The sequence below is a fragment of the Pantherophis guttatus genome, chromosome 10 (genome assembly GCF_059756535.1).
Source record: "Pantherophis guttatus breed Tessera chromosome 10, ASM5975653v1, whole genome shotgun sequence".
Taxonomy (NCBI): domain Eukaryota; kingdom Metazoa; phylum Chordata; class Lepidosauria; order Squamata; family Colubridae; genus Pantherophis; species Pantherophis guttatus.
Genome location: NC_142072.1, coordinates 10,115,715 through 10,132,611, shown reverse-complemented (window position 1 = coordinate 10,132,611; position 16,897 = coordinate 10,115,715). Strand labels below are relative to the sequence as shown.

General features: G+C 48.8%; 1 protein-coding gene across 2 annotated transcripts in view; it reads right to left on the bottom strand.

Moving 5' to 3' along the window:
* Positions 1-16,571, bottom strand: part of APLP1 (amyloid beta precursor like protein 1) — a 49,820-nt gene extending 33,249 nt beyond the window's left edge. Inside the window, exons 1-6 of one of the 2 annotated variants that reach the window (XM_060693992.2) lie at positions 15,941-16,571; positions 7,616-7,783; positions 6,348-6,477; positions 4,375-4,487; positions 2,526-2,704; positions 1,214-1,500 (exon numbers count right to left, since the gene is read on the bottom strand). In XM_060693992.2, the coding sequence (XP_060549975.2) occupies positions 1,214-1,500; positions 2,526-2,704; positions 4,375-4,487; positions 6,348-6,477; positions 7,616-7,783; positions 15,941-16,078 (1,015 nt within the window). In that variant the 5' untranslated portion in view covers positions 16,079-16,571. The remainder of the gene's footprint in view (positions 1-1,213; positions 1,501-2,525; positions 2,705-4,374; positions 4,488-6,347; positions 6,478-7,615; positions 7,784-15,940) is intronic. The other variant, XM_060693993.2, reaches the window with a different exon arrangement.
* Positions 16,572-16,897: the final 326 nt, after the last annotated feature.

Below are 16,897 nucleotides of genomic sequence, written 5' to 3'. Positions count from 1 at the left end.
TGGCCAGCTCGACATCACTCGTGTTGGGCTCGAGCATCCTGACAGCGAAAATGGAGCTCGGGAGGGCAGCATGTGGCTGTCCCAAGGTCCGCTTTTGCTGGTAGAGGCACAGTGGGCCAGTCCTTCACTGTTCCCAGGGCAGACCTGTGGGCCAGATCTAAGCATCCGCAGGCCGGATCCGGCCCTTGGCCCTTGAGTTTGACACCTCTGGCCTATGGCCTTCAGATACTCTGCCCCCTCCGGGCCTCTTTTGAAGTCCCAGAGCATCCAGGTTTTTTTAGCTTAGAGACATTTGAGGATAACTGAACCTCAAATCCATCAAAACAACCTCAAAGGCCAAACTTTTTTTTTTTTTTAACCTCTGGGGACATCATGAAATCACCAGCAACACCCTCTGCGGCTCTCAGGAGGCCAAAAAGGTTTTAGAAAATGATGTTCCCCCTGTTTACACATTTAATCTAACCGTGTGGTCATCCAGAGAAGCAATGAGAGGCTACCCTTCTCTCTCTGCATTGATATGGTCTCTCCCTTGGGAGGTTGAGATGGTAAGGAAGAGCAAGAAAGAACGTGGACCTTGGAAGGTGCTCTATGAGGTTGACTCTTAAGATGGGTCTTTCCAGTGGTGGAATTCAATTTTTTTTACTACTGGTTCTGTGGGCGTGGCTTGGTGGGCATGGCAAGGGAAGGATATTGCAAAATCCCCATTCCCTCCCCACTCCAGGGGAAGGATACTGCAAAATCCCCATTCCCAGCCCTCTCCAGGGGGAAGGATACTGCAAAAACTCCATTCCCACCCCACTCCAGCGGAAGGATACTGCAAAATCCCCATTCCCACCCCACTCCAGCGGAAGGATACTGCAAAAACTCCATTCCCACCCCACTCCAGGGACAGGATACTGCAAAATCCTCATTCCCATCCCACTCCAGGGGAAGGATACCGCAAAATCCCCATTCCCTCCCCACTCCTGGGGGAAGGATACTGCAAAATCCCCATTCCTACCCCACTCCAGGGGAAGGATACTGCAAAATCCCCATTCCCTCCCCACTCCTGGGGGAAGGATACTGCAAAATCTCCATTCCCACCCCACTCTGGGGCCAGCCAGAGGTGGTATTTGCCGGTTCTCCAAACTACTCAAAATTTCCGCTACCGGTTCTGCAGAACCTGTCAGAACCTACTGGATTTCACCCCTGGGTCTTTCCCTCCACTGCTTACCTTTGACATCTTCTTCTGTGGTCTGAGTTGTAGTGGTGATAGTGGTTTGAGTGATGCTGTCATCATAGTACCCTGGTTCCACATAATAGTCATCCCAGGCAGTACGGAAACGGTTAGAGTCAGGAGCACTCTCTCCAGGAATCTCTTCCTCTTCTTCCTCTTCCTCCTCCTCCTCTTCCTCCTCCTCCTCCTCCACCTCCTCTTCCTCTTCTTCATCCACATTCCTGTCTTCCTCCAATTCCAAGCTTTCTTCCTCTGTGGGAATACGCCCTGTTGGTACTTTGTTGCTGAAGAAAAGATCCATCCAGTTAAGATCGCAAACAAGTCCATCAAGCAAGAAGAAGCATTTGAGGAGCAGGGGAAAGGGACTAGGGAGACTTTTCCCCATGGGAAAAGGAAAATATTCTTATTCAACTATATAATCCTGTAGGAGCAGTGTCTTCAATTTTGCGCTACTTTTTTTTTTTTGGTCTTTTAATGACCCCGTAATGTAATCCCTTACATTGGGGTGGAGTCAGGGCAACTGAATGGACCTGAGTATTTACTGGCCTGATGCCCTTCCTGTTGCCAATGCAGAGTTCGCAGCAGATAATTACTCATTGTGCCCAGAGAGAGAAATATCTCTCGCTACCTAGGATCGAACTCACAGCCTCCTGTTCGTGAGGCTGTCGCACTAATAAATAAGATTGCCAGGTGTCCACTATTTGAGCGGACAGTCCGCATTTTTCACATTATGTTCACTATTTTTTTCCCCACAAAATAGTGGACATTTTTTTTATTCAAAAGCTTTATGATTGTATATTTTTTAATATTTCTCAACGTTGTACTGAAATTAAAGAATTATTCCTTAAACACAAAGAATTGATCAAAGCTGCACAGTCAAATAAAAAATACAACAAAGTAAAATGTAATTTAATATTTTACATATTATTATAATATATTTGATGTTTTGAATTTTAAGTAAAGTTTTGAATGTGATTATTTTAATACGTGTTAAAATGTTTGTAAGAAAATATATAATTTAATTGTAAATTTTTTTTATTTTTTTACTACTTAACCCCCCCCCCCTTGTCCGCTATTTTTTGGAAGCAGACCTGGCAACCCTACTAATAAAATGATAAATTGTATATGCATAGGTACATACACACACACACACACATATATCTAAACATTTCCTTGCAGATCTCCCCTTTAAGATCCAGTTCCAGGAACATTCTAGATTAAATAAGCTTTGCAAGGGCTAAGATTTGGTCTCAATGTAATCTTAACCGCCTTCCTATGCAGCTGGATCTGCTCAAACTCATCGGCTCACCTGCGCAGGGCTTCCTCCCTTAAATGGGCAACCACTGGGGGACCCTCCGTAGTTTGCTCCACCCTGATGGCTGGTGGGCGTGAGGGGCAGCACACATACTCTACACCTCGGAAACGGTCAGCTCCACAAGGCAGTAGCATGCCGTAGCTGTGTAGCTCAAGATGTTCACCACTGCAGGCCTGAAAGGTGGATAGGAACAAGGTTAAAATGCTGCAATGCAACACCCAGAGACTGGTTGACACGACAAGATAAACTTTCCTAGAGTGCCATGCAGTGGTGGGTTGCCCCCGGTTTGCACTGGTTCTATAGAACCGGTAGTAAAACCAGCGGAAGGCTCCGCCCACTGACCCTGACGTCATGAAAACGCTTCTGCGCACGCGTAGAAACTTCTGTGCTTGCGCAGAAGAGTGCGTGCGTGCGTGAGCGAATAATCTTCATGAAGTTCACCTTGCTTCATAACTATGGTGGCGCAGCAGACTAAAGATTTTAAATTGGGGTATTTTAAATTTTTGGGGTTTTAAACTGGCCAAATCTATTTAATTATTTTAAATTTTAATCATTGTTGTGTCTTGTGTTTTTAAATTGGCTGTACACTGCCCTGAGTCCTTCGGGAGAAGGGCGGTATAGAAATAAAATTATTATTATTATTATTATTATTATTATTATTATTATTATTATTATTATTATTATTATTATTGCTGTTAAATAGCACCAGCTGCCTGCAATTACTGCAAGTTCAAATCTCACCAGGCTCAAGGTTGACTCATCCTTCCATCCTTCCGAGGTAGGTAAAATGAGGACCCGGATTGTGGGGGCAATAAGCTGACTTTGTATAAAAAAGAACACCGCTTAGGGGGCCCCCGAAAGCCCTACTAAGCAGGTATATACAAAAGTATGAAGGCTATTGCTTAACGCATTGTAAACCGCCCTGAGTCTCCGGGGAAGGGTGGCATATAAATCGAACCAACCAACCAACCAACCAACCAACCAACCAACCAACCAACCAACCAAATAAACAAACAAACAAACAAACAAACAAACAAACAAATAAATAAATAAATAAATAAATAAATAATGAAGTTATGTGTGATAATCCAAATTGGCCTTTTGTTTGAGTTTGTCTACACTGAAAATGGAGTTGTGCACATTAACACATCGACACTGTGAACTGGTACAGTCACAGCGCCAAGCATAAGTTTAAGCTCTATGTCAGAATGCAACCAGCTCAACTTGGATGTGTTCTACATTTAAAAAAAAAAAAAAAAAAGAGCAAGTCAAATTTAGAAAGCTTGCATCACAGTAATCCAGCATTCTATAAGCATTTGGTGACGTGAAGACATTTCTTTTTTTCCACTGCATGGAATACCTCACATATTCCTCTAGTATAGGGGAAGAACAGCATAGGGTAGTGATGGCTAACCTTTTTGCCATTGCATGCCAGGAGCAGGGGGGGAGGTGCCGTGCGCACGCGTGCCCACACCCATAATTCTATGCCCCCCCCACACTTCCCCTGCTCCTGGCACGCAATGGCCTAGTAGGCCCGTTTTTCTCTCTCACTAGGCTCCAGAGCCTTTCTAGGAGTCTGGGGAGGGCGAAAAAGGTTAGCCATCACTATCCTAGACTGTGGCATAATCATCAAACTTGCTTATCTCACGGTAACATCTTCCTAGAGTCTTTAACAACGAAGCAACCCCTTATCAACCCATGCTTGAAAGAAGGGCTCAACAATTCAGAATGATCTTGATAAAAACCTCCTTATCTCTTCAGATTTCTTGCCAGCCCTTTTAACTTCTGTGGGTTCAAGTAGAAATGCTGGAATGCACTTGATAAGAAGCCCACAGTTACTCACCTCTTTAGCCACACTATGCCAATACAAGTAGGTCTCACAGGAGTCCATTTTCTCTTGGTGCAGGAATTTGCACTTGTCTGGTACAAGAAGTGCTTCGCTCACAAACTCACCCACTGGGGGAAGAGAAAAAGCAAGGAGGCACTGGTGTCAAGGGTTTATTACTCTGTGCTATCAAGGAGCAATGGCGAGGTATTTATTGTAGCTATGTCTGGCAGGAGAGGCTACAATTGCTAAGATTGTAATGATTTCTCTGTTCTTCCATCTTTTGCGTTACTAACACAGGATCTGAAAGTTGGGATTCTCCAGATTTTTATTGATTACAACAACTCTCAGCATCCTTGACCATGCTAACTAGCAATGATGGGAGCTAGGATCCAATCGTTTTTAAGATTAGGAAAGCTGCAGGTTCCTCTACTTTATCACTCTGATTCTTCCCAGAGAGAAGAGTAGCTTAACACCAGCTTTGAAGGCATGAAGGTTTGCCCCCAAATTTGCCTTGAGGCAGATTAGATTTGGTCTGATCATGACTATAATACCATAATACCCAGTCAAAATGGCCCTGAATTATGGGATCTGACATCTGGCAAGCATGGAAGGTATTAATTTGCCAAAGGTTCATTGGAATGGATAAAAGTTTAATTTGACAAAAGACAAGATTCCCGTCAAAGCATGTGCAAAGCAAGGTAAAGGCAAAGGTAAAGGTAAAGGTAAAGATTCCCCCGCACATGCATGCTAGTTGTTCCCGGCTCTAGGGGGCAGTGCTTATCTCTGTTTCAAAGCCGAAGAGCCAGCGCTGTCCAAAGATGTCTCCGTGGTCATGTGGCTGGCATGACTAAACGCCAAAGGTGCACAGAACGCTGTTACCTTCCCACCAAAGGTGGTCCCTATTTTTCTACTTGCATTTTTTACGTGCTTTCGAACTGCCAGGTTGGCAGAAGCTGGGACAATAACGGGAGCTCACTCCATTACATGACACTAGAGATTCGAACCGCTGAACTGCCAATCTTTCAATCGACAAACTCAGCGTCTTAGCCACTGAGCCATGACGTGCCCACCATGTGCAAAGCAGGCAAGACCAAAATATCTATAGCAATAGGCTCCACTTCTCTAAAACTTCTGTCTGGAAAATGAATGCAATAGGCCTCACTTCTCTAAAACCTCTGCCTGGGAAATTTATAAGCTAAAGAATTATCTGCAACCCAAGTTTGGAAAACTCCAAGAATTGCAAGATAATATTAATGACAGAGATAGACAATTGGGGGTCTTCTACACCAAAGTTTGGATTGCAACTCCTAATTCCTTGTCACTGGTCATTCTGCTGTGCCCCCACCCTCTACTGAGACTCTAAACTATTCAAGGATTTCAAGTTGCTTATTTTGCTAATTATAATGCAATAAGCATTTAGGGGGGGGAAAAAGTGCTACCACAGCACTTTTTCCTGGAAAAGAAAGACACGGAAGCCTTGTCCACAATCAATTTCTGCACCAATAGCAGCTTCTTCATTTCTGCTCAAAAATAAAAGTCCCACTGAATTGGTCTAAGTGCATATAACTTCCACTTCCACTGAATTAGAGTTAAGTGCATATAATACTGTAGCGTGTGTCAACACCAGTGTTTCTCACTCTCAGCAGCCTTAGGGATGGGTGGGCTTCAACATGCTGGCTGGGGAATTCTGGGAGTTGAAGTCCATCCATCCTAAGTCTGCTGAGGGTGAGGAATACTGGCCTACACTACACATTTTTAATCTTTCTTGATCTGCCAAAAGGCTCCGGAGGGAGAGAAAGGTGGGGCTTGCAATTATCAGTACCAAGACATTCCTTGCCTTCAAGCTGGTGCTTTCAAAGGCACAACCCACCCCCACAAGGCAACAGAAAACGGCAACAACACATGATTTCACTCCCAATTTTAAAGCCAGTCCTTATCATCCCCAACTGGACATGCAAACAGGTCAGACAGCTGGACTTTGCGCTTACCAAGACACTGGTAGGGTACCACAATGTGCATCTGGCCTCTGCATGATGAGCGTCCTTTCTTGCACCACTTGTCTATAGTAACTGGCTGTGTACCTTCCACAGCATTTGTGATTTGCAGCTCTGGATATACCTGCAGGGCAAATGGCCATTAGTAGGGCATCCAATAGAGGGCGGAGAAAAGCAGGAGGTCATTCTCCCTTGAGACACTTCCAAGGATGATGTAAAGATACACTCCATCTTGCTGATCTGAATGATAACCCTGGTGTTCCTGACTCCCCTTTTCCTAACAAGGAAGTCCTTGGGAAAAGTACTTCAATACTATGAGATGCCTATATATCTACGAAGATCAGAGCCATGCAAGCAATAGTTTTGACACTCTAGTCTAGTCTATGCAAGCAAAAATTGGACTCTGAAGAAGCAGGATGGAAAGAGTATCAATGCTTCTGAATTTTGGTGCTGGAGCATATTCCTGAGAATACCATAAATAGCCAGGAAAACAAACTTCTTATGTGTGGGAAAGTAAGAGGGGGGATTTAGGAGAGGGGTTGCCTGTAGACATAATAGCATTATTCCAATCCTGCATCTGGAGAAGGAGTGGTTGAAGTGCTGTCACGAGATGGGAGGGCGGTTGATTGGCGCATGTGATTGACTGAGGAATGAGTGGATGATTTGGGGGGTTTTGATTTACTGAGGGAAAAGCTGGATCTCTCAGAATCGGGTTTTCCCAGATGTCTCAGTTTACCTACTCTCATAAATGGAGCTTTGAGAAAATGCTTGCTTCAGAGTTTTACTTGGAGTTGGGTTTTTTTCTGGAATGATGACACTTACGATCATTGCAGCAACCCTAAGGTCACGTGATCAAAATTCCAGATGCTTGGCAACTGGCGTGTACTTATGACAGTTGCAGTATCCTGGGGGGGGGTCATGGGATCATCATTTGCGACCTTCCCTGCTGACTTCCAACAAGCAAAGTCAATCGGGGGGTGGGGTTGGGGGAGAAAGGCAGATTCGCTGAACCACCATGATGCCAACTTAACAACCGCATGTGATTACTTAACAATTGGGCCCAGGAAGGTTGTAAAAATGGGACAAAACTCACTTAACAACTACCTTTGCTTAGCAGCGGAAATTTTGAACTGAATTGTCAAGAACTGCCTGTACTTGAGGACTAGATTAAATGAGCTTTGGAAGGATGGGAGGAAGATGGAGATGTACATGTTTATGACGCTCTCTGTGTGTGTTTGTGTGTACACATGCCGTGTGTCTACCTCCTGGCAGTAGCTCCTGATCTCCTCAGTGTTATGAAAGCAAGTCCGAGTACCGATGGCATCAGGCTCCCAGTGGCCTGTCTGAACGTTGAGATGGAGGACCAGTTTTCCACAAAACGTGGCCACTTGGGGCGTCCCCAAGGTGGGCCCAAGGGCTGCTCCCATCCCCTGAAAGCACAAAAAGAGTTGGGGGGGGGGAAAGAAAGATTAGTCAACACATCTGGCCAAAGTGCGAAGCGGAAGCGCTGGTCATGCATCGTGGCTGCGATAGGACCACAGCCAAGGTGACATCCAAAGGGCATCATCAGTCACGCAAGGCTCTTCCACTTCAGCAAATTCCACCCTTCCCCTCTTTTATTTTATTTTATCTTATTATTTTTTTCCACCTCGCTCCTGGCTGCCTCTTTTCCCACCCCTCCCATCTTTGTTTGCACCGTCTTTCTTTCTGGCTTCTCCTCCTCCAGTAACCACCAGGATGTTGTTGCTGTGGTAACCGCTCCCAATGGAGTTGCCAGATCTTCTCTGTTGCCATGGAGACCAGCTCCCAGATGGAAATTAATACTGCATCACCAGCCCCTTCCCTCTGCTGTTTCTCTTCACAGGGTCCACCCCCACTTGCCTGGCCCTTCCTTCTCCACCTCCTCTCCTTCTTCTTTCTTCCTCCCCTCCCCTTCCTTCCTCTTCCTCTTTTCTGCACCTTCTTCCGCAAGGCTCCCCCCTCCTCTTATTCGCCCCTCCAGCAACAGCTGCTTGCAGCATCTCAATACTGATGTTGGGAACTACCTCTCAGAAGGAGGCCAATTTTGGGTGGATTTGGTTGGACCTTTGATCCAGTGCCTGAGTTTGGCAAAACGCAAGGGGCTGCATGCATTCCCACAACATGCGATTCCCAGGCACGTAGCATTCTAAGCTATGGCAGACGATCGAAACCTAATTTAGCCTAGTCTCGTGGGTTGTGCAAAATCCAGGGTTAGCACAAGCCCGTGGGGTCCTTGTCTTCTCAGTTCTATCTGCTCCACCTTCTTACAGGATTCTGAGCTTGGGCATCCAAGCTGCTTCCATAACTGCATCTTGCAAGAAACAAGCAGTTCCATTCCAATAAAGGAGAACATTTGTAACTCTGGGTTGACAATGAGGGCTCCTTGGTGCCTTCTGAGCTTGCTTGTTTTCTTGCAGATGTTTCATTACCCTGACTAGGTAACATCCTCAATGCTAGTGAGGAGTGCCAGTTTGACCGTTCCTGACAAGGACCTCCCAAGCATCCATTCACACAGCCTCACCAGCTAGCTAGCCAAATCAGAAAAAGCTTCGGATTAAAATACTTGGATGCAGTAAAAGAGATCCTGGCTGTGGGCTGAATTGCAGAGTCTTTGAAGATGCAGGGGTGGGGATGAGGGGCTGGGGGGGGTGCTTTGTTTTTAAGGATGGATGCTCTGAGAATGAATTGAGAAGAAGCTTGAGGTCGGTCGGTCCACACGGAAAGGGGATTTTGATGACCCAGAAAGAAGCAGTGATGTAGCTTGCCGATTTCTCTTTCCCTGCCCTGCCACTCCCACCTTTGAGCTGAATTCCACCCAGTACATTCATTTCTCTTTTCTGGAAAGCGACAATTTAGTTTAAAAATCAGGAAATCCCTCCCCGGCTTCTCATCCTTAAAAGAGAGGGGGGAAGCATTACAAGGGAGAATCGGTGGGCTGCATCCAGGCTCCAAGAGAATAGTCTAACCGGCTATTTTTTTTTCCTGGGGAGGGGCAGGATGGAGGAGAACAGAGGGTGGGGTCCACCTAATGGAGGTTTTTATTTTTTTTTTATTTTTTAACAATGGAGGGGCAAAGGAGAAATCAGGCCTGGATTAAGTGGATCTCATGGCTAAGCCAATGCTTTAAGTGATTAAGCAGCTGCTGCCGTTTGATGGAAAGCTGACCACTGGACTCTACATCAAATGCAGGGTTGGGGAAGGGAGGGAGGAAGAGAAAGGGAAAGAGAAAGAGAAGAGAAAAGAGTGGAGTGGAGTGGATTTCCAATTGAGGGTCTGCCTGACTGTCTTCTGAAAATCACCCAGGGAATGGCAGGAAGGTGGAAGTTGGCCTTGGCTAAAGGTAAAGGTTCCCCTCGCACATATGTGCTATTCGTTCCTGACTTTAAGGGGCGGTGCTCATCTCTGTTTCAAAGCCGAAGAGCCAGTGCTGTCCGAAGACGTTTCCGTGGTCATGTGGCCGGCATCACTAAACACCAAAGGCGCACGGAATGCTGTTACCTTCCCACCAAAGGTGGTCCCTATTTTTCTACTTGCATTTTTTTTAACGTGCTTTCGAACTGCTAGGTTGGCAGGAGCTGGGACAAATAACGGGAGCTCGCCCCGTCACGCGGCGCTAGGGATTCGAACCGCCGAACTGCCGACCTTTCTGATCGACAAGCTCAGCTTCTTAGCCACCGAGCGTCCCTTTTGGCTTTAGGTAGGAAGTAGTTAATGGAGACAGGATTAATAAATGAGCTTTAATCCCTGCTTCTGTTTCTTTCCCCCACCCCTCCTTCCCAACCTGGGATTTGGTGAGCTGAGCTGGAAAAGGGAGGAAGGATCAACCTTTCTCCCAACCTTGCTTTTTTTTTTTTTTTTTAATTTGATTTATATGCCGCCCTTCTCTGGAGACTCAGGGCGGCTTACAATGCGCTAAGCAATAGCCTTCATCCTTTTGTATATTTATACAAAGTCAGCTTATTGCCCCCACAAACTGGGTCCTCAATTTACCCACCGTAGAAAGGATGGAAGGCTGAGTCAACCTTGAGCCTTGGCGAGATTTGAACCTGCAGTAATTGCAGGCATCTGGTCTTAATAACCAGCTTAATAACAGGGTGCCTTAGACCACTGTACTACAAAGGCTTTGCCTTTTACAACAGGGCAAAGTGCACTCTTCCAAAGGGGGTTGGTTGAGGGGTGGGTGGGCAGGTGGGAGGAAGAGGAAGCTTTCAAAAGGAATTAAAAAGCCTCTGAAAAGGCTTCTCTCATCCTTCACCCCTCTCTCCATGCCCCTCCACGTGCCACTTTGGGAGCTGTTTTCTCTCGCTCTCCCATCCCTCTCTCTTCCCTTCTCCGACCGATGGTAGGCCAGGTGCTGCTGCTCCAAGATGACCAGGCAAGATGGCGAAGCTTGGGCTTCTGGCCAACCCAGCAGCAGGGCAGGCGTGCCAGGGGGTGAGATCAAAGGAAAACAGATAGGCCTCAGGGGGGTGGGTGGGTGGGTGGGAGGGGGGCTGAAGAATTGGAAAGGGGTGAGCGGAAGGCGAGGGAGGTCGCTGGTCCCTTGGCACACAGAAGGAGCGGGGGGGGGGAACGACGGTCCTTGCTTGACGTCCCTTTTTGGCGGTGGGAGAATTTTCCCAACCTTTCCCAAGGTTTATCGTCTTTAAGGGAGCTCCCCTTCCCTTTCAGTTGGAAGCTAGGGGAAGCTGGGATGGAAAATGGCCTGGGATGAAGGCTGGGGGGTGAAGTGACCACAAGGTGGACACTCCCTTCGAAAACTTCTACGTAGCAGGACTCTGCCTGGCCCCTTTTGGATAAGAATGAAGAGACATTCCCCTGCCCCACTCTGTTAAGCCAGATAAGGGGGAATGTTAGCATCTTCAACTAGAAAATGCTTCAAAGTTCCCCCCAGAGACTTTTAAAGGTCATCTAGACTCACCCCGTTGCTGCTGCGCTAGAAATGGCCTCTCCTCCCGGCCTGTTAAAAGTTCTTCAAGCTATATTCCAATCATGAAGGTAAAAATCATGTGATCGCATTTTTTTTTAATTTTTTTAGATTTATATGCCGCCCTTCTCCGGAGACTCAGGGTGGCTTACAATGCGTTAAGCAATAGCCTTTATACTTTTGTATATTTTATACAAAGTCAGCTTATTGCCCCCACAAACTGGGTCCTCAATTTACCTACCTTAGAAAGGATGGAAGGCTGAGTCAACCTTGAGCCTGGGGAGATTCGAACTTGCAATAATTGCAGACAGCTGAATGTTAATAACAGGCTTTTAGTCTGTTGAGCTATCCAGGCATTTATTTGGGGGGCCTTTTATCGTTCTTTTTTAGGGATTGAAGGGGCATGAGGGTTCAGCTGTTGTTTGTAACCTCCTAAGGCAGTGTTTCTCAACCTTGGAAGCTTGAAGATGGGTGGACTTCAACTCCCAGAATCCCCCAGCCAGCAGCGCTGGCTGGGGGATTCTGGGAGTTGAAGTCCACCCATCTTCAAGCTTCCAAGGTTGAGAAACACTGTCCTAAGGGAAACGAAGGTGAAGTCACAGGCATCCTAAACACTAGTAAAAGTCAAGCAGGGACATGTAAGGGTGGCATTTGTGGGTGTAGGAGCCACCTCGGTTGACTCTGTCTCCTACAAAGAGGAAAAGGTTGGGTTGGGTTGGAATCTCTTGGAGATCTACCCAATAAAAAGATGACAAGAATTATGTGGCTGAATGACAAGAATTGCGTGGTCTTTGGACACTGTGCTTGCATTCTCAGCCAGCCATGCACACAAAACGCGGCCCTTTCACTAAACAGGGTGCACGCATCGTGGTCAGCTAAGCTTCCCCCCAAAGCACAGTTTCATTCACCAAGCTGCAACTGCCTGGGTTCACACAGACCACGAAACCCAGAAACCCAGAAACCCAGAAAGCATACCTTTCAAACAGCAAAGATGGAGTTCCTGTGACATGCAGTAGTACACCAAAAGGAAGCAAACCATCTTAGGGCTAATCGTGGTGTATAAACCTAGTCTTAGGGTTCCCCCCCCATCCTCTGGAACCACTGATGAAGAGGCAGAATGCGCTACCATTAAATGTTCTTCTTTAGGATTCTGTTCAGCTATGCCCTCTTCCAGCCTACTTCTCCCTAGACAGGCATTTTCTGGCCATCCATCAAACCTCTTCACTGAGTATTTCAGCCATTTCCCATAAACTGCCTTTCTTCCCTTCCTTCCTTCCTTCCTTCCTTCCTTCCTTCCTTCCTTCCTTCCTTCCTTCCTTCTTCCTTCCTTCCTCCCTTCCCTTTCCCTCCCTCTCCCCTTCTTTTTCTTCCTTTCCTTCCTCCCTCCCTCCCTCCCTTTCTTTTCTTCCTTTCCTGCCTCCCTCCCTTCCTTTTTCCTCCATTCCTCTTTTCCTCCCTCCCTCCCTTCCTTTCTTCGCTCCCTCCCACCTCCCTCCCTTCCCTTCCCCCTTCTTTCCTTCCTTCCTTCCTTTTCTTCCTTTTCTCCCTCCCTTCCCTTCCCCCTTCCTTCCTTCTTCCTTCCTTCCTTCCTTCCTTCATTTCCTTCCCCTTTCCTTTCTTCCTTTTCTACCTCCCTCCCTTCCTCCCTCCCTCCCCCTTCCTTCTTTTCTTCCTGTCTCCTTGCCTTCCTGCCAACCGTTCAGTTCTCCAGTGGTACCAGCCTCCTGGGAGTGGACCACATCATTTTGGATACCCGAGAACAAGTCCAGGTGCAATAGGCTGGCTAGACTGAGAAGCTTCCTAACCTCGTGGCTTTTCCTATCCTCTGAATGTCCTGACAACCTGCCTTCTTGTGCGGCTGAAAGGAACTGTGCAGGTGTTGCCAACCACAAAGGAAGCGGCATTTAGTTCCAGAACACTGAGCCGTAAGAAGTGGGAGGGGAAGGCTCACTTACGCCTAGCTCAAGAAACATGTTTGCTACTCCATTATTGTTCAACCCAGATTTTCTACCGTCCCATCTAGGGAATTTGCAGGAGAAATTCCACCCCACAGCCAGGTTTCCCCCAGATCCCCTAGGATGCCAACACAGTTTTGCAAGAGAGCAAAGCCCCCTTCCTCACTAAAGAGGAGGGGGAAAAAAAACCCCTCTCCCCATCGATAAAATTCAAACGTACAAAACCAAGGAGTTAACCCTTCGGTGCAGAATCTGATCATATCCTTTGATGGGGAGAGAACGATGCCTTCATATCATGGGGCCAGAAGAATCCTATTTCTAAAGAGAGGTAGCCTTGAAAGACGGGCAGCTCCCATCATTCTTGCTTGAAGCCCCCCCCCCCACATTTCTGAATGAGGCCTTTTAATGACCCTGGCTAGGGTGGTGGTGGTAGGATTGGCTGGCCCTATCACACAGGACTTGGGGAAGAGGAGAGAAGGGGCTGCACTACGACCAATGTCACATGCAGTCTGGAATATTTGTGATGAAAACCGCTGATGCCCACTGCCTCTTATTAAAACTGTAATATGTGTAAGTATACGACCGTCTCCAGATTTTGGAGTAGAAGGGCTAAAATGAGATACGTTTAACTGACGATTCCAAATGGATTCTGCTTCAGTATGTTCAAATGCTGATAAGGCCACGGAAGGAACAAACTACAGGAGACCCAATACGAACCCATTTACCTCCCTGAGAACATCTAGCCAGGATTTTCTGGGTTGTTCCCCAATGAGGGGTGGCAGGCGGTGAGCACATTTTGGCAGGATTTGGGTACATCGGGCAGAGTACCCACTAGACCGTTGGACAGTTGAGACCAATCCTGTGGCTCGAGGTCATCTAGTCTTACTTCAAACCCATCTGCTGGCTATTTGTCCCCTACAAGTAGGACAGCGTCTCCTTCCCTCTCTACAAAGGCCTGCGGAAGCTATGGGTCTCTGGCCATCTTTGCCGAGTACATCCGTTTTTGCAAAGGGCCAGTCCCAGACAGAGATAGAGTAAGGTGGTCAAATATGATTCTCCGTGTTAAAATATCTTGGCCAATCTTGGCTTCCCGCATTTATGCCCTACGTGAAGATGCTCATATGATCCCTGTGCTTTGCATCAGTCAGCAGAGAATAGAATAGAATAGAATAGAATAGAATAGAATAGAGTAGAGTAGAGTAGAGTAGAGTAGAGTAGAGTAGAGTAGAGTAGAGTAGAGTAGAATAGAATAGAATAGAATAGTTGGAAGGGACCATGGAGGTCTTCTAGTCCAACCCCCTGCTCTGGGAAGCCTCTGGGAAGTTAGAATGGTCTACAATGGCCATTTTCCTCCATTAGCCACTTTTCGGCTCTTTTCCTTGGTGATCACATTAATGCAAAGAGCTCATCAAACAGCAGTGATGTTTGGTATATTCAAGAATTTTCAGGTCAAGCAAAAGTAGGTACTGTGAATTTGCAAAAGACTGTGGGCTTCCTCGCAACTGCCTACCCAGCCAACAGTAAGTCCAAGGGGCTCATTTGTAGCAATAAGCCTCCAGCGGATGTGACTTGGAAACCTGCCACCACCAGCTTATGAAATGAAAGAGTGGCCATTGGCTCCGAAACGTTAATCAGGGCCACCCAGTCTTGCAATGGCTTGGGTGGGTGAGGGGGAGGGAAGGAAGTGATTTGAATGAGGACAGGGCACCAACCAGTGCCAGATCACTTCCCCACTTTGAAACATCTGGTTGGATGGGTAGAGTGGATCTCCTTCACCCACGGGCAGGAAAATCACACAAAGCGAATGCGGGCTTTTCCTGAAGGTTTGGGTGCCGCTGGGCAAGGCAAGTCAAAAGGCAACGATTCAGGCAATCGTTTCCCACGGCCAGGAGGGTCCAACCTTGCCAGGCCAGGGTCTTCTAGGGGTGGCCTTTCCCCAACCGGGCGCCCTCCCGGATTCGACAGCTGGGGATGATAGAAGGTGGAGTGAGTCCCACCCAGGGCAGCGGGGTGTGGAAGGCAGACGTGCGTTTCCACCCCCCTCTCTCATTCTCTCTCTTTCTTTCTCCCTCCCTCTCTCTTCTCTCTGTCTCTCTCTCTCATTCTCTCTCTTTCTTTCTCCCTCCCTCTCTCTTCTCTCTCTCTCTCTCTCTCTCATTCTCTCTCTTTCTTTCTCCCTCCCTCTCTCTTCTCTCTGTCTCTCTCTCTCATTCTCTCTCTTTCTTTCTCCCCCCCTCTCTCTCATTCTCTCTCTCTCTCATTCTCTCTCTTTCTTTCTCCCTCCCTCTCTCTTCTCTCTGTCTCTCTCTCTCATTCTCTCTCTTTCTCTCTCTCTCTCATTCTCTCTCTTTCTCTCTCTCTCTCATTCTCTCTCTCTCTCTCTCTCCCACCATTTCCCCCCCTCCCCTCTTGGGATTTCCCGGCAAGCGCTTCCATTCTCGCCCTTCTCTTGGAAGGAACCGAGAATTGGGGAAGGGTCTCCGGGCAGATAGATCTCTCGCCCGGTCCGCCGTGACCTTGGGCAGCCCCTTCTCCTTCTCCCAGCCCCACCTTTGCGCACCGATCATTCTTCCTCACCTACCCACCCCCCCACCCACCCACCCCACGCGCCGCGCTGCGGTCCCAAGGAGCCCTCCTACCTCCTCCGCCCCACCTCCGCCCCCGGGGGAGGGGGGGGGGCTCACCTGGGTGTTGGCAGCCGCAGCTGCGCCTCCGGGTCCGGGGAAAGAGCCCAGCAGCAAGAGCAGGGGCGCCAGGAGGAGCCCTCGCGCCGCAGCAGCAGCCCACCAGCCAGCCGAGGCGCATCCCGTCGAGCCAGCCATGCCTTTAATGCCCCCGGTCCGCTCTCGCTCTCGCTCGGGGCTTGGTCCCTTGGGAAGGGGGGGTGGGGCGCGCGATCGCTCGATCCCCTCGATCCCCTGGATCGCTCGATCCCCTCGATCCCCTCGATCCCCTGGATCGCTCGATCCCCTCGATCCCCTGGATCGCTCGATCCCCTCGATCCCCTGGATCGCTCGATCCCTCGGGCGGCCGCCTCCTTAAGCGGGCCAGCCAAGAAGCTGCAGCAAATGGAGTCGGCTCCCGGCGGGGCTGGGCTAAGGCTGGGCTGCGCTAGAGCCTGGAGCTCTGCTGCTGCTGCTGCTGTTGCTTCCAGCTGGGCTGTGACAGGAGGAGCTGGCCCCGCCGCCGCCGCCGCCTCTGCCGCCGCCGCCGCCGCCGATCGCCTTCCCCGCTGCTGCGGCTGCAGCCTCTGGCCGGCCCCTCCCTGCTTCCCTGCCTCCCCGCCCGCTTCGCCTGCCTGGCCCCGCCCGCTCTGCCTGCAGCCCCGGAACGCCCAGGAGGAGGCAGGAGGGGAACCGGGAGGCGGAGCGCGCGCGTGGGGAGGGTGTGTGTGTGTGTGTGTGTGGGGGGGGGGGGGGGGTGGGGGGGCAAGAGCGCGGCCGGAGATGCGGAGCCGGCGATGCTGCCCCCGGGTCTGATGGAGGAGACGGTGTATGTGTGTGTATGTGGAGGGGGGGGGGAAGAAAGAGGGGAGAGCCCCTTTCAGACGTTCCTTCCCCCTTCTCCCCCCCCCCCACCCACCCAGGCGGCGATGCAGGGATTCCGCCACGGGGAAAGGGGAAAGGCGCCGCCCCCCTCTG